At 41.6% G+C, this 15742-nt stretch overlaps 1 protein-coding gene across 1 annotated transcript in view; it reads right to left on the bottom strand.

The window, feature by feature from the left end:
- Positions 1-1487: 1487 nt before the first annotated feature.
- The window catches only part of RBM34 (RNA binding motif protein 34), a 25740-nt gene continuing 11485 nt past the window's right edge, over positions 1488-15742 (bottom strand). Inside the window, exons 7-11 of the mRNA XM_002926596.4 lie at positions 8032-8115; positions 7812-7875; positions 6387-6426; positions 6002-6120; positions 1488-1828 (exon numbers count right to left, since the gene is read on the bottom strand). Of these exons, the coding sequence (XP_002926642.2) occupies positions 1550-1828; positions 6002-6120; positions 6387-6426; positions 7812-7875; positions 8032-8115 (586 nt within the window). The 3' untranslated portion in view covers positions 1488-1549. The remainder of the gene's footprint in view (positions 1829-6001; positions 6121-6386; positions 6427-7811; positions 7876-8031; positions 8116-15742) is intronic.

Below are 15742 nucleotides of genomic sequence, written 5' to 3'. Positions count from 1 at the left end.
CCTGCCTCAGATCAGCAGCCCTGGATTTCTCCCACCCCTCCCTCCTGGGCATGGACGCAGCTTGGTAAGATTTCTGAGATGGGCAACAGCCATAGCATGAGCTTGAGCCCAGGGGAATGCAATGATATGCTCTCCCCTTGGTGACCTTTATATTTTGTGACTTAATTACCATATTTTATCAGAAAATATCCTTTAGGGGCGCCTGGGTAGCGCAGTCGTGATCCCGGCATTCCGGGATCGAGTCCCACATCGGGCTCCTCCGCTGGGAGCCTGCTTCTTCCTCTCCCACTCCCCTGCTGTGTACCCTCTTTCGCTGACTGTCTCTCTGTCACATAAATAAAATAAAATCTTTAAAAAAAAAAAAAAAAGAAAATATCCTTTAATAAATGGGTTTTTTTGAAGGACTGTTTCTTTCTACTACATGACACCAATTTAAGAATCACAAGTTTTCCTAGGAGACTATTTTTTCAAATTAAAAAAGAGAAATAAGGCATGCCTGGGTGGCTCAGTCAGATAAGAGTCTGCCTTCAGCTCAGGTCATGATCCCAGGGTCCTAGGATTGAGTCCCGCACCCAGCTCCTTGCTCAGTGGGAAACCTGCTTCTCCCTCTGCCTGCTGCTCCCCTTGCTTGTGCTTGCACGCTCTCTCTCTGGCAAATAAATAAAATCTTTAAAAAAACAAAAACAGAAATAAAAGTAGAAATCTGCTTGACAGTTTGCCAAGGACTTCAGTAACGAGTTCGATTACTGGTTAAGAAATCAAAGCAATATTTCATATAATATTCTTGGGTTAGTTTATTACTAGAGGTTGATGAAAGAAAAAAAAAACAGAACTCCACTTTTCACAGGTTCAAGAGGAAGGGGAAAAAATCAGTGGCTATTACATAACAGCCCTTACAACCCTTTCTTCTTAGGGATTGGGATTTGTATTAGGTAAGTATTTCGACTCTGTCTAGGTCCAATCAACATTAAGGTGTGTGTACACACACACACACACACACACACATATAAACATAAGAAATATATTTTAATTTACTCACTTTAGTCTCATCCTAATTCTCAAAATAACCATATGAAGTGTTAATTACATATTTCTAACTTACACTAATATATAACCACTAACTTACACTAATACATAATCACTAAAATTCTAAGTGTTTACCCTAAATCTAAAATCTTTAAAAATATACATATATCAAAAAGCAATATGTATAGTAAGGACCAGTGCTGTCATGTGCAACTTTCGTGTCAGTTAAATACATCCTTGCTTGTACTGGTTGCAAAGTAAAGTCAAAGCTACTACCACAGATCGTAATCAACAGTATGAGAACACTGCTCTAGTCCATCAGCAGAAACACATAATCATTGGTGACTAATCTGCCTACATCTTAAAACAAAGGCTTCAAAGGTGCTATTATTACAATGTGAATAAACTGAACAGGTTTCCACGTTTCACACGCACCATCCATAAAAAACTCTGAAACTCAATTCATGGGTTTACCACACTTTTATTACCAGCACTCAGTGGGAACAAAATAATCTTTGGGGGGTTACTTCTGTTTTATCTGTTTCTTAGCTTGTCCACTTTTCTTTTGTCCTTTCTTTTTCTTCTTAATGAGAATAGCTTTTTCTCCAATAAACAAACTTTTAGAAGGCCCTACATTTTTTGAAGCAAAATTAAGTCCCTGCTTAGGTTTACCAACATTCTTCAAACTGGGATTTGAGTTTGGTTTTAACTTTTCTTTATTAACAGAACGCATGACTCTGAGTTTTCTTCCCATCAGTTCAGAATTATTTAATTTCAGAGCAAGATGAACAGCATCTGTATTCTGCAATAAAAATCAATATATTAATTCCCACCAGAAACTCCTCTGTGAAGAAACCAGTAAAATTGTGACCTGAATGGATTAGAACAATTTTCAAGCTTGCCCACAGACAGAAGCCCCTCCCATTTCCACCTCCACGAGATCTGATTCCACAGGTTTCAGCAACTGTGCTTGAAGTGTCGTTTTCATCATGTTCCTCATGAGTTTTCCCCCAGCAAGCACTCAGCTGCCTTGTCACATGGTCAAGTCACAACCCAACAGGCTTCATTTTTCTCATTGTAAAAGGGGAGTTTCAGTCAATGACATTAGTCACATAAAATCTTTTCAACTAATGAACCTCCCCTCTCACAGGCTCTTTCTGCAGAAGCCCCACTGTGTTAGTTGACTTGAGAGAAGGGAACAGTCTCTGAGACACTGAACTAGATGCCCTGCAGGCCTCCCTTTAGATCCCAAATTCTATTACTCTTTTATTGTAACATAAAATCACTAAGTGCTAACAATGAATATTCATGAGATATTTGTTAAGGACTACACAAACTTATCAAGTAATAGTAGACAGCAGAGAGACAGTAAGGTAACTCCAATGCAGTCATGATGCAAACAAAAGACTGTGACCACGTTTGTCAAAAGCTATCTGGTAATAAAACATAGCAAGAATATTAAACATGGTCAACATCTCTTTGATGAGGGAGCAGAAGGCCAGCTGAGGACAAAGCACAAGCTGACACCCTGCAACCGACTCCCAGGTGGGTAAGTGTGACATTCCTCAGGCATTCCTGGAGGCCCTTGAACTAAGGGAAGGCAATCCAGGGAATGGGAGAAGATATTTGCAAATGACATTTCAGATAAAGGGCTGGTATCCAAGGTCTATAAAGAACTAATCAAACTCAACACCCAAAAAACAAATAATCTCGTGAAGAAATGGGCAGAAGACCTGAACAGACACTTCTCCAAAGAAGACATACAAATGGCCAACAGACACATGAAAAAATGCTCAACATCACTAGCCATCAGGGAAATACAAATCAAAAGCACAATGAGATACCACCCTACACCAATTAGAATGGCAAAAAATAACAAGACAGGAAACAAGTGTTGGCGAGGATGCGGAGAAAGGGGATCCCTCCTACACTGTTGGTGGGAATGCAAGCTGGTGCAGCTACTCTGGAAAATAGTAATGGAGACAAGACATTAAAAACAGAGCTACTCTATAACCCAGCAATGGCACTACTAGGTATTTACCCCAAAGATACAGATGTAGTAAAAAGAAGGGGCACATGCACCCCAATGTTCATAGCAACAGTGTCCGTAACAGCCTAACTGTGGAAGGAGCCGAGATGTCCTTCAAGAGATGAATGGATAAAGAAGATGTGGTCCATATATACAATGGAATATTACTCAGCCGTTAGAAAGGATGAATACCCACCATTTGCATCGAAGTGGACAGAACTAGAAGGGATTATGCTGAGTGAAGTAAGTCAAGCTGAGGACAATTACTGTATGGTTTCACTTATATGTGGCACATAAAGAATAATGTGTTGGACCACAGGGGAAGGGAGGGAAAACTGAACGGGAAGAAATCAGAGAGGGAGATAAACCATGAGAGACTCTGGACTCTGGGAAACGAACAAGGTTACAGAGGGGAGGAGGGTAGGGGAATGGGGTAAGCAGGTGATGGGTATTAAGGAGGGCACATGTTGCGATGAGCACTGTTATATGCAACCAATGAATCGTTGAACACTACATCAGAAACTAATCATGTACTGTATGCTGGCTAACTGAACATAATAAAAATAATTTAAAAAATAAAAATAAAAAACTAAGGGAAAGGAAAAACAAATGGTTAACTGAGATCACAGTCCTGCAGGACATGAGTGCCCATCGGTTTACAAATGTCTTCGAGATTTACAAGGAAAAAGTGTTCTTATCAATAGCCTAACTTCCAGAGACCCATAGACTAAATTTCCTGCAGCCCCAACATCACCCTCCCTTCCACAGCGATGTGGGAAACAAGAGGCAGAAGGGAATGTAAATAAAATTAAATTTCTTTATAACCTGGGGCCCATTGACAAATATTTGAGATAGGCAGAGTATAACATTCCTCCAGGGAACTCCCAACTATCTTAATGTTAATGCCTTACTAGAAGGAAAAACAAACTCCTTTAGCTTGACAATAGCCAAACCTCCAGTATCCTGTGAGTCTTCTTCGGTGTATGAAAGTCTTTTTGGAAACCTCCCTTTATCTTTACCTCCCCTAACTCCCAAGCACATAATCAGTCACCCCTCACACTTAAAATGTAGCCCTTTCAGCCTTCCTGTCCCACGCTTTCATAAAATCACCTTTTTGCACCAAAGATGTCTCAAGAATTCTCTCTTGGCTGTTGGCTCCGGACCCCAACACTATCACTCCAAAAACTACATCATTTGGTGGCCAACGTGGGGCCCCGTCTTTTCATCTGGACTCTGAGCTTCGCAGGAATCTTGGTGAGTACTTTCTCTTCTCTTCCTTTACTCCCAGTTCAGGGGTTTGAAAGGAGTACTGTCTTACTGGAACACTTTCATGCTGATCGCTCAGGCTGCAATCCTCTAGCCCGTGGCTACTCTACAGGGAGGAGAAAGCCTGCCTTTTGTCTAGAAGTTAGTACCCTGGCTGGAATGGTAATAAGACCCAGAAACCTGATGCCCTCTCTTTATTCCCGTCCTCTTACAAAGTTGTCTGTCTTGGGCATGGGACAGCCACCTAAGTGACTAGCACGGCTGCCAATCTTAAGACTCCCGGTGTGAGGTTTCCTCCTCATTGGTCTAATGTGATCCCCTCCACGTCTCTGGTCTAGCCGCTTCTGGCTGCGGGACCTCCACTGGGAGACTGAAACCAGTACCTGAATTAAAACCCAACTGGGGACGGTTTCCTAGAGAAGTTGGCTGTAAAAACTACAAGTGTTGGAATGTCACTTAGATCATGATGGATTTCAATCTTTACTGTTTTCTGTCAATGTCCTCTATTAACTACTTAAATCACAAAATTGGGTAATTTCCCTTTGTAAAACTGGTTTTCTAGTGTTTTCCATGGGTTAAAAACGGCGGGTTCTTCATGGCTTTCACAGCGAGGCAAACTCAGTCCATACGCCAGGCATCCACCTGTAGCCTAGGATGCAATGGGGAAGCAGGAGGACGCTAGCATCCCGCCTACAGTAACTTTTACTGCGGGCCTGCCTTCATGACAAGGCAGGATGGTGACCAATAGTGATTTTCATTTGAGGGACGCCTCTGGTCGCTTTGACACCCAGAACCTCTGACATAACCCTTCATGGGCCGCCACCTGGGAGTCAGTCAAAGGCGGGACTGGGGGGGGCGGTGGTTGCAGCGTGTCAGTTTGTGCTTTGTCCTCAGCTTGCCTTCTGCTCCCTCATCATCTTGACCTAGTCAGTAACAGCCTGCCGGGAATCTATCCTAAAGAAGTAATCAAAAACTGCAGGCAAACATTTGAAGGAAGAAAAGCAACCACTCGAATTTCATTATTACATGGAAAAAGAGAGAATACTGCAAATTTCCCACATTTGGGAAACATTAGTGAAAAGACAGTATAAACAATTTTACATCGCTAGATGGAACATACTCACATGACAGTTAACAACACAAAGCAGGTTGCAAACTATGTTTATATGTTCCCAGATAAAAGTCCAATTATATAAAAGACACACAAAACCTGAAAGGAAATATATTAATGGATGCTTGTGAAGAGAAGAAAAACTTAAGTGCCATCAGGTAGTATATATATTCTAATAGTATGAATATTCTAATAATATTAGGCATGAGACACTGGTTAATATTTAGTGAACTAAATATAACCAATTTCATACAAACACTAAAATTTCCTTCTACCTGTATCAATGGTCAATTCTTTTCCCCATTTCACGGAAGGTGGAAATTCAAAGATTTAATACCTTAAACATCCAATATCTAGAACATTATTTAATAACTAATATGGAGAAAAAGGGAACTAGAATGGCTTTTGGTGAAGTACAATTACAGGAACAATACTCTGTCACGGGAGGGTATGAGTTGAGGTTTCTGAAGATGGAATTTGAAGGTGACAGTGGCAGTTATGTCTGAGTGATGAAAGAGCAGTGACCAGCTCATTTCAGAGCATAGTGACAACGCACTGGTCTCCCATACCTCAAAGAGCACATAGCCGAACCCTCTGCCGACTCCGGTAACACGGTCTCTCACAATCCTTACTGCCACAATACTCCCACAGTCCAAAAAGTGTTCCTCAACCGCAGATTCTTCAACTTCTAAAAACAAATTCAACCAAAGCGCAAGTAAGGACAGAATCGCCTTAGAAAAAAAGCTGGAGATGTTAAATAATGATATAGCAAGTTAATATAATATAGTTAATAGAGCAAGCCCCATGAAACTTCATGACACAGAGAATTCATTAAGTTAACATTCTATGCTTTTTCAAGTTAGTCTTACGGCAAAACATTAGGTTACTACTCAGTTGTTATTTTCCTGTAATTTTAATGATAAATGGGTGCTTTATTGATATAAACAAACTTACTGTACGGGAGATTCCCCACAAATACTGATCTCTTGTCCCTCTGAAACATAAAGAGGATTAGTAAAAATCACTGGAGCAGAAAATAGAAGTCATCCTAAAATCCACTCTTTCCCTCACCCCATGCATCTGATGGGTCTCCATCTCCTGATTTAACCACACACCAGTCCCGTCTGTTTCTTCCGTCTTCCTGCCTGAATGTGAGTGAGCATCAGAGGAAGGAGTTTTTTGTTCGCAGCTAGCCCTAACACATGGCAGTCAGTGCTCAAGAAGGATGTGCTAGACTGGCAAACGCTCTCTGTACTGGGCCAGCCAGCAAGTATGTTAGGCTTTGCTGGCCCTGTGGTCTCTGTTGTAACTACCCGCCTGCTCGTCACAGTGCATTAACATGTAACCTAATGGGTATGGTTGTGTGCTAATAAGACCTTATTTAAATAACACAGGCCCCAGGTGGATTTGGCTGTCAGGACAGGTCAACAAACAAAGCCAGGCCTTGGTCACTTCTCAACTAGGTCACTCTAACACCCACATTTAGTAATGGACACTCTGATTCTGTGGTGAGCTCTTACAGTGCAGCCTTCATTCACTGTGAGAGACCTTGGTCAATTGCAAATCTCCTGCATTTAAACCTATGGGACTGCTCCTGGACAAAATCCAGACTCTTCAACATGGCAGACCACAGTCTTCAGGATTTGGCCTCTCCTATTTCTCCAACAGCCAACTCTTAGGGCCATTCTTCCTCACACTTTACCTGCTAATAACTATATCAAGTTCTTGCCGTTCCCTAAGCAAATTAAGTTTTGGCCCCCACCACATATCCTGTTTAAAATTTCTTGGGCCTAGGTAACACTGACTCATTTTTCAGGTCTGATAGAGCACCTGTTCTCCTGGAAGCCCTCCTTTGTCCCTTCTTGCCAGCACCTCCCCAAGTCAAGTGTCCCACTCCCAAGCTGACAAAGCATCCTGCGTATTTATCATAAAATAGTGTCACAATCAGCCCATCTGTTTGTCTTCACCTTTTTACCATGTTCCTCTAGAGAACTGAGACTATATATATCTCATCACTGCATGCCTGACACAGGGTAGGGACTCAAAAACTGTTTAAGGAGCAGTTGAACTTTCTCGATCTCAGTATATGAAATAAGGTATTGGCCCTGATGCTCTTCAACATCCGTTCCAGGATGCCTCTCTATGATTATTTCATCTAGGGGTGAGGGTGGAAGAACCATGTTCTCAGAAGCTGTTGACTGAGGTCCTCGTGCCACCCTGGGCACCAATGCTGTGACCACACAGGGCAAAAGTGTTTCCTTCTTGGCTTCCCTCATACTCACTGCTGATTCCACTCCTCTCCTAGCAAAAGCTCAGAAGAAAACGTTTCTCCCTCCGAGATTCTAGTTAAGTTCATTGAACAACTCAACTACTACTTACAGATGAAGTGTCAGATGCAAGATCAACTCTAATACGAAACCCATCTGCAATTTGGGCACCATTTCTGCATTATAAATACGAAGGGGGAAGACAGCTGTTAAAAATGAGCACCAAATATTAACTGTAATATTCACTCTAAAGTCAAACCAAAGAATAAAGCATGTACTCATACATACTAAAATACAATCATTCTGTTCAAATCTCAAAGAAGTAAAATTACCTTTTTAACGCTTTTGTAGCAGCGCTCTCGTCCTTAAACACAACATAAGCATTAATATTTTTCTGATCAGGATGAATTTTACGTCTATACAACAACAACAAAAAAGACAATATAAAATATGTTAATCTCAAAGTCACTAAAATAATACAGCTTGTTTCCTACTCACTCTCAATCAACACACATAAGAATTCCTGGGGGAAGCTTCATCTCTTCTAATAAATCTTTAGTAACAACTCAAAAAATAACACACAACTTTATACATGTCACCTGTGCCTTATTAGTCATCAATCACTATGAGAGAGCAAGCAGGCCCCCTGTGCCATGCTACAAGGTGAAAAATGAGAATCTTTTTTTTTTTTTAAAGATTTTATTTATTTATTTGACAGAGAGAGAGACAACTAGCAAGAGAGGGAACACAAGCAGGGGGAGTAGGAGAGGAAGAAGCAGGCTCCCAGCAGAGAAGCCTGATGTGGGGCTCAATCCCAGAACGGCAGGATCACGCCCTGAGCCGAAGGCAGACGCTTAACGACTGCGCCACCCAGGCGCCCCGAGAAATGAGAATCTTAGCTGCAGCTCTGTACCTAACACACATATAAGCAGATGTGACAGCCAACTTGATTTGTCCTTTTTTATTGTAAAATAAAAACTGTACAAACGTGTACAGCTCAGAGAAATATTACAGATCAATACCCTTGCAGCCATTGCCCACTGCAAAGCCTCTCTGTCTCCCTTCCTCCACACCCCCACTTTTAAAGAAACCATTTCCTTCCATGTCTACACAGTTTTATCATTCAAGTGTGTATTCCTTTTTATTTTTTTTATTTATTTGAGAGTGAGAGACAGAGAGAGGAGGAGGGGGAGGGGCAGAAGGAGAGGGAGAAGCAAACTCCCCAAGGAGGGGGGAGCCTGATGAGGGGCTCGATCCCATGACCTGAAGATCATGAAATGAGCCAAACCCAAGAGTCAGACACTCGACCGACTGAGCCACCCAGGCGCCCTGCAGGATTCTCCTTTTCTCTCTCTACCTTACTATTCAACCTATCGAATTTTCCAAAGCCTGGATTTTGTTGAGTGCAAGCCCACAGTATAGCTTAACATGTACCTCTGTCCTCGCTATTTCTTGGCAAACTGGCAGCCAGGTCCAGAGGTTTGATCGGACTCAGACTGGACCCCTCTGTCAGGACTGGAGGTAAAGCTGTGTTCTTTCAACGGAAAGCATGTTATGACTGGTTTTCACTCTTTTTTAATGATGGCAGCTATTGCTGCTCAATGCCTACACCCACTAATTCACTAGGTTTGCAAAATGGTCATGTAATTTAGATGTGAACAATCAGCAAAAAGGACCTAGTAATGACCACAGTTTCTTCTCTGAAGACTTGAACCTACTGTCTTTGAAGTAGCAAAAATGCTAATAAACAAATGAGTACCATCAAAAAAGGTACCAGGAAACGTCAAGGCATTTCTCATGGCGTTCTGTAATAATATGCTACACTATCTGATAGTTTTATATTGATAAAACCAGCTATGATTTATTGAATGCCTAATATAACACCGGCACCATGTTAAACATTTTATGTATTTCATTTAATCTCACATCTCTGACATGGGTGTTACTTTTCTGATTTTATGGATAAGGAAGCTGAGACTCAGAGAAGCGCAAGGATCACAAGGCAAGGAGTGGCCAGCCTAGGACTTAGAACAAGCCTAGCTGACTCCCTTCCTTGGGTCCTGCAACACAGAGCTGCTGACAACATTCTAACCAGCTTGTCCTAGGGCAGTCCTAGTGTTGTAATGTTTGCATCCTCCCCAAATTCATATGTTGAAATCCATTTAACGCCCAATGTGATAGTAATAGAAGGTAGGGCGTTTGGGCATTACTGAGGTCATGCTGGTGGAGTCCTCACGAACAGGACTAGGCCTCTTAAAAAGGAGACCCCCACAGAGCTCCTAGGCCCCCTTTTAACTTACTGTTTAACCTATAAAATGTGAGGGCCCAGTGAGAAGGCACTGGCTATGAGTCGGGAAGCTGACCCTCACCAGAATGCAACCATGCTGGCACCCCATTCTCTGACTTCCCAGCCTCTGAAACTGTGAGAAGGGAATTTCTATTGTTTGTAAAAGCCATCCAGTCTGTGGCATTTTGTTACAGCAGCCCACATGGACTAGTACAAACCCCAAGACAACCTAAATGGAATGACTTTAAAAACTCTTAATTGTACTCTGTTACTTGATGATAAAAGACCCTTGCTTGGCACAGGGAATGAAGGGGGCAAGAATGCAGTGCTGCTCCTTTCTGTGTGGCAAGACCATGTTTTGTATCAAGCTTGATGGATGAATTAAACACTAATGACATGTAGAGTTCTACTTCCACCTAGCAGGTAGAAAGCCAGGAATAGCATCACTCCCACCCTGAACAGTAAGAAGCCAGACCGCCTACAACACTGTAACTTTTGTTGAAGCTACCAGAAAAGAAGACGAAGGGAAACCAAGCAGCCTGAAAGCTAAAGCAAAGACAGGCCCATCAGAGGAGACAGCAGGCAGCTCTGGCTCACAGGACAGGTGCCAGACAAGCCAGATGGACAGATTTCAGCTAAGATTTAATAAATTGCTAAAACCCAGTGTGGGCTGGGCCTGAAATGGAATCACTGGAGGCCGCCAACACAGGGGTGCACGCCCACTGGCAGGCTCTGCTGCACTGACCTCTGCCGGTGTTCCCGGGAATGACCGAGGGCAGGTGAGAGTCCAGAAGCATCCATGGGGGTGTGGGCTGGAGAAGGGAAGGGCCAAGGCTAGTGTGGGAAGGGCACAAAGACCCGCCTGGATTCTTCTCCCTACAGAGAGGGCTAAGCTGCTGGGGCAGAGGCAGCAAACTCTGTTACCCCCAGGGCACAGGGAATACCCTTGTGGCCAGAGGAAGGGAGGCCTTCCACCACAGGGCAAGGAGTGGGAAATGTTCTCCAGCACAAGACTCACCAAAGGCACAAGGCAGAGTGTGGCTGCCATGGGAGGGAGGGCCGGTTGAGTGCACGGATACACAGATAGACAGGGCCTGTCTGCATCTGAGGCTGAACCAGGAAATAGAGAACCCCACTGCCCCCAACCAGACCACCAATAAACAGTACTCCCTACATTAGATCTTCAATAAAATTCAAAACTTTTGCTCTTCAAAAGACATCCTTAAATAAGTTAGCCATATACTGGGGCAAAATACCCAAAACATATATATCAGAAAAAGGTCTTACATCCACAATAAAGAACTCTATACAACTCAATAATAAGCCAGGGCGCCCGGGTGGCTCAGTCAGTTAAGTGTCAACTCTTGATTTCTGCTCAGGTCATGATCTCAGGGTTGTGAGATTGAGCCCTGTACTGGGCTCCATGGAGCCTGATTAAGATTCTCTGTCTCCTTCTCCCTCTGGCCCTTCCCACTCCCTTAACAAAAAAAAAAAAAAAGACAAGCCACCAGAAAATGGGCAAAACTTTTGTACTGATGCTTCTCCACAGAATAGATACAAATAGCCAATAAGCACATGAAAAGACACTCCATATCTTTAGTCACCAGCAAAACAGAAATTAAAACCACATGACAAACCTTTTGAATGGCTAAAATTAAATGACTGACAACATCACTTGTTGTGAAAGATGTGAAGCAACTGGAGTTCTTACACAGCTGGTAGAATGTAAAATGATGCGACCACTTTGGAAGTTAATTTGGCAGCTTCTTAGAAAATTGACATATACCTACCACAAGACCCAGCAACCCAACACCTCTAGATACTTTAGCAAGAAAAATAATTTGTACACCAATGTTTTTAGAACTTTTATTCGTGATAGCCCCGACCAGGAAATAATGTGAATATCCATCAAAATGGTCAAGGGATGAACACATTTTGGTACAGCCACACCATGGAATACTACTGGGCAATTAAAAAACAAAAAACAAAAAACAAGCCACTGAACATCCAACACTATAAGCGAATCTCAAAATCATCATGCTGAGCAAAAAAAGTAGGTAAAAGTACCTCCTGCATGATGAGTCCATTTACATAAAACTCTAGAAAATGCACACTAAGAACAGAGACAGGGAGCAGGTTAGTGGTTGCTTGGGAACAGGAGGGGGTGATGACACCGGGAGTGATGAAGCATCCAGTATCTTGACTGTGGCAATCATTTCATGAGCACATATATATGCTAAACTTACAAAATCATAGATTTCAAATATATGCAGTTCACTGAAGGTAAGTTATACCTTAATAGAGTAGAAAGAAGGCTAAAAGAATTGACTGTACGATAAAGCAAAAAGTTTTACATGGCAAAATCCTCCAAGCAAAAAAGCAACTGAAAATAAGGAAAAATATTTGTGGGTTTTTTTTTTAAAGATAGATAGATAGGTTTTTATTTATTTATTTATTTATTTATTTATTTAATTAACAGAGAGAGACAGCCAGCGAGAGAGGGAACACAAGCGGGGAGGGGGGTGGGAGAGAAAGAAGCAGGCTCCCAGTAGAAGAGCCTGACGTGGGGCTCGATCCCAGAACTCCGGGATCACGCCGAGCCAAAGGCAGACGCTTAATGACTGAGCCACCCAGGCGCCCCAGGAAAAACATTTGTTAACTCAAATCACTAAAGGCTAATTTCCTTAACATCCCACAAATCAATAAGAAACAATTCAACAACAAAAAAATGGGCAAATGACAGTAATAATTCAGATCAAAGGAAGCACAAAAGACTCCTGAATATATGAAAAGATGTTCACTCATAAAAGAAATGCAAATTACAAATATTTTCCACTTATCACTGAAAAGCTCAAAAACATACATTTGTAACGGTGTAGGAATACACGTAGATTACCATCTCTGGGATAGCGGTCAAAATTACAAATGCACATACCTTTTGACCAAACAATTCCACTACTAGAAGTTTATCCTACAGATAATTCTCACATGTACAAAATCACATGCAAACAAGGTTATTCACTCTAGCATTATTTGTAATGGCCACAAGACCGGAAAAAACCTCAATGTCCATGAGTGGAGTCTGTTGACACAAGTTATCGTACACCTTACAGAATACAGAGGTGCTCTGAAAAATAGGGAAGCAATTTCACACTGATAAACTGATCTCCAGCAGTTTATAGTAAGTGGGAAAAAAATGTGGAGTACATGTATCGAATACCACTGTGTCAAAAGTTATGTGTGGGGAAAAGAACATATATATGTGTGTATCAACCTGTAAATGCATAAAATGTCTCTAGGAAGTTATACAAAAAAGTAAAAATAGCAGGTGCCTGGGGCAGGAAATTGGCTGATAGGGAAAAGGTCTAGGAGAGAAACTTTTCACTGCATATACTTTTTTTTTTTTTTTAAGTCGGCTCCATGTCCAGCATAGAGCTGCCCAACACAGGGCTTGAACTCACGAACCTGACATCAAGACCTGAGCAGAGACGGACGCTTAACCGACCGAGCCACCCAGGCCTCCTCACAGCATACACTTTTACACTTAACCATTTGTTTCGTTATTTGTTCAAATAATTTTTTAAAAAACTTTAATTGGGTGCAGGTGTCACAGAGGTCAATGGCAATCATAGTGTAAAAATTCTATTTTTCTGGCATCAAAACTCCTCAGGGCTATTATACGCTCCTATGAAGACCCTGGTTTCTGCTGACACTTGGGCCCTGGCTTCCAGCCTCAGAGAGGAATAGGTTTATATGGCCTGAAGAAGGAGGCTTGTGTCTTACCGCATTTTCTATGCCTTACAGTAGCTGGACAATGGCTCTGCATACAGGAGGACTGACATGTTTGGTTACTGAACAAACAGTACTGGAGTCAGTAACTAACACTTACCAAGTGTTAACTATAAACCTGACACTGTGATGGGTGTGGAGAAAAACTGGCAAAAACCGAGTCTGCCAAACAAATCTAAATTAAGAATCAATGTAGAAATGAACTCACCAACATGCTCAAAGGGGCCACTGTAATTTAAAAATCCTATTATTGTAGGATTCCCAGGAATTTTTTTTTATTTTTTATTTATTCTTGAAAGATTTTATTTGTCAGAGAGAGAGAGAGACAGACAGGGCACAAGCAGTAGAAGAAGCAGGCAGAGGGAGAAACAGGCTCCCTGCCCAGCAAGGGGACTTGATGTGGGACTTGATCCTTTTTTAGGGCTGAATAATATTCCTCCGGGATCAAGACCCGAGCTGAAGGCAGATGCTTAACCGACTGAGCCACCAGGTGTCCCTCCCAGGAATTTTTCTTTTTAATTTTATTTGAGCATAGTCAATACACATTACATTAGTTTCAGGCGTACAACATAGTGATTCAACTGAAAGAAATATTTTTAACTTTATATAATCAGTACTGGCTGAGGCAACTCATGACTTTTTTTATTGAGATGTAATTGACATATAACATTAGTTTCTATTGTGCAACATAATGGTTTGGTATATGCATATACTGTGAAATGATCACCACAGTGAGTCTAGTTAACATCGTCATCATGCATGGTTAAAATTTTTTTCTTATGGTGAGAACTTTTAAGATCTACTCTCTTGACAACTTTGAAACAATCAATACAGTATTATTACCGTAGTCACCATGTTGTACATTACATCCCCATGACTTACTTAGTTTATGACTTGAAGTTTGGACCTTTTGACCACCTTCACCTGTTTCACCCACACTCCTCCTCTGGCAACCACTTATCTATTCTCTGTGTCTTTGAGTTGTTTTTCTTTCATTTTTTTAAAGATTTATTTATTTAGAGAGAGTGCATGCACAGGGTGGATGGGCAGAGGGAGAGAAGCAGACTCCCCGCTGAGCATGGAACCCAACCAGGGGCTTGACCCCACAACCCCAAGATCATGACCTGAGCTGAAACCAAGAGTCAAACACAACCAACTGAGCCACCCAGCTGCCCTGAGTTGTTTTCCATTCACGGGCTTACTTCACCTGGCATAATGCCTTCAAGGTCCACCCATGTTGTCAAACACGGCAAGATTACCTTCCCTTTTTTAGGGCTGAGTAATATTCTTCCGTGTGTGTGTGTGTGTGTGTGTGTGTCTGTCCATTCATCTATTGATGGACACTTACAATGCTTCCATGTCTTGGCTATTGTATTGCAATGTTTGCAAAGTACATTATTTTATTTATTTATTTAAACTCACACAAATGTACATATCATATGTAATGTGTGTGTATATATATATATACGTATATAATATATACACATATACACGTGTGTGTGTATTACATATATAAGCTCCACACCCAGCATGGAACCCAACATGAGGCTTGAACTCATGACCCTGAGATCAAGACCTGAGCTGAGATCAAGAGTTGGAAGCTTAACTGACTGAGCCCCAAAGTACATTATTATATTTTATCTAATATAACTATTTATGTATAGATGTAATCTGTATACCTATTAATATATTTATATTTAATATATACACCTCTGCTTGTAAAATCTATTATTTCATGTCCTAGTTAGAAAAAACCCCCAACATTAGAGATCGATAGGAAACCCTGCAGAGAACTGAAGGTAAATGAGAAATAAAGGTTGTACACTTTGACCTCACATGTTATATATCAATTATACTTCAATTTTTAAGATTAATGAAACATAAAGGAAGAGTAAAGAAACTTGAATGTCGGGGCGCCTGGGTGGCAGAGCGGTTAAGCGTCTGCCTTCGGCTCAGGGCGTGATCCC

Source organism: Ailuropoda melanoleuca, chromosome 6, assembly GCF_002007445.2.
Source record: "Ailuropoda melanoleuca isolate Jingjing chromosome 6, ASM200744v2, whole genome shotgun sequence".
Classification (NCBI taxonomy): domain Eukaryota; kingdom Metazoa; phylum Chordata; class Mammalia; order Carnivora; family Ursidae; genus Ailuropoda; species Ailuropoda melanoleuca.
The sequence above is the reverse complement of the archived record's forward strand: the minus strand, read 5'-3'. Positions and strand labels throughout refer to the sequence as shown.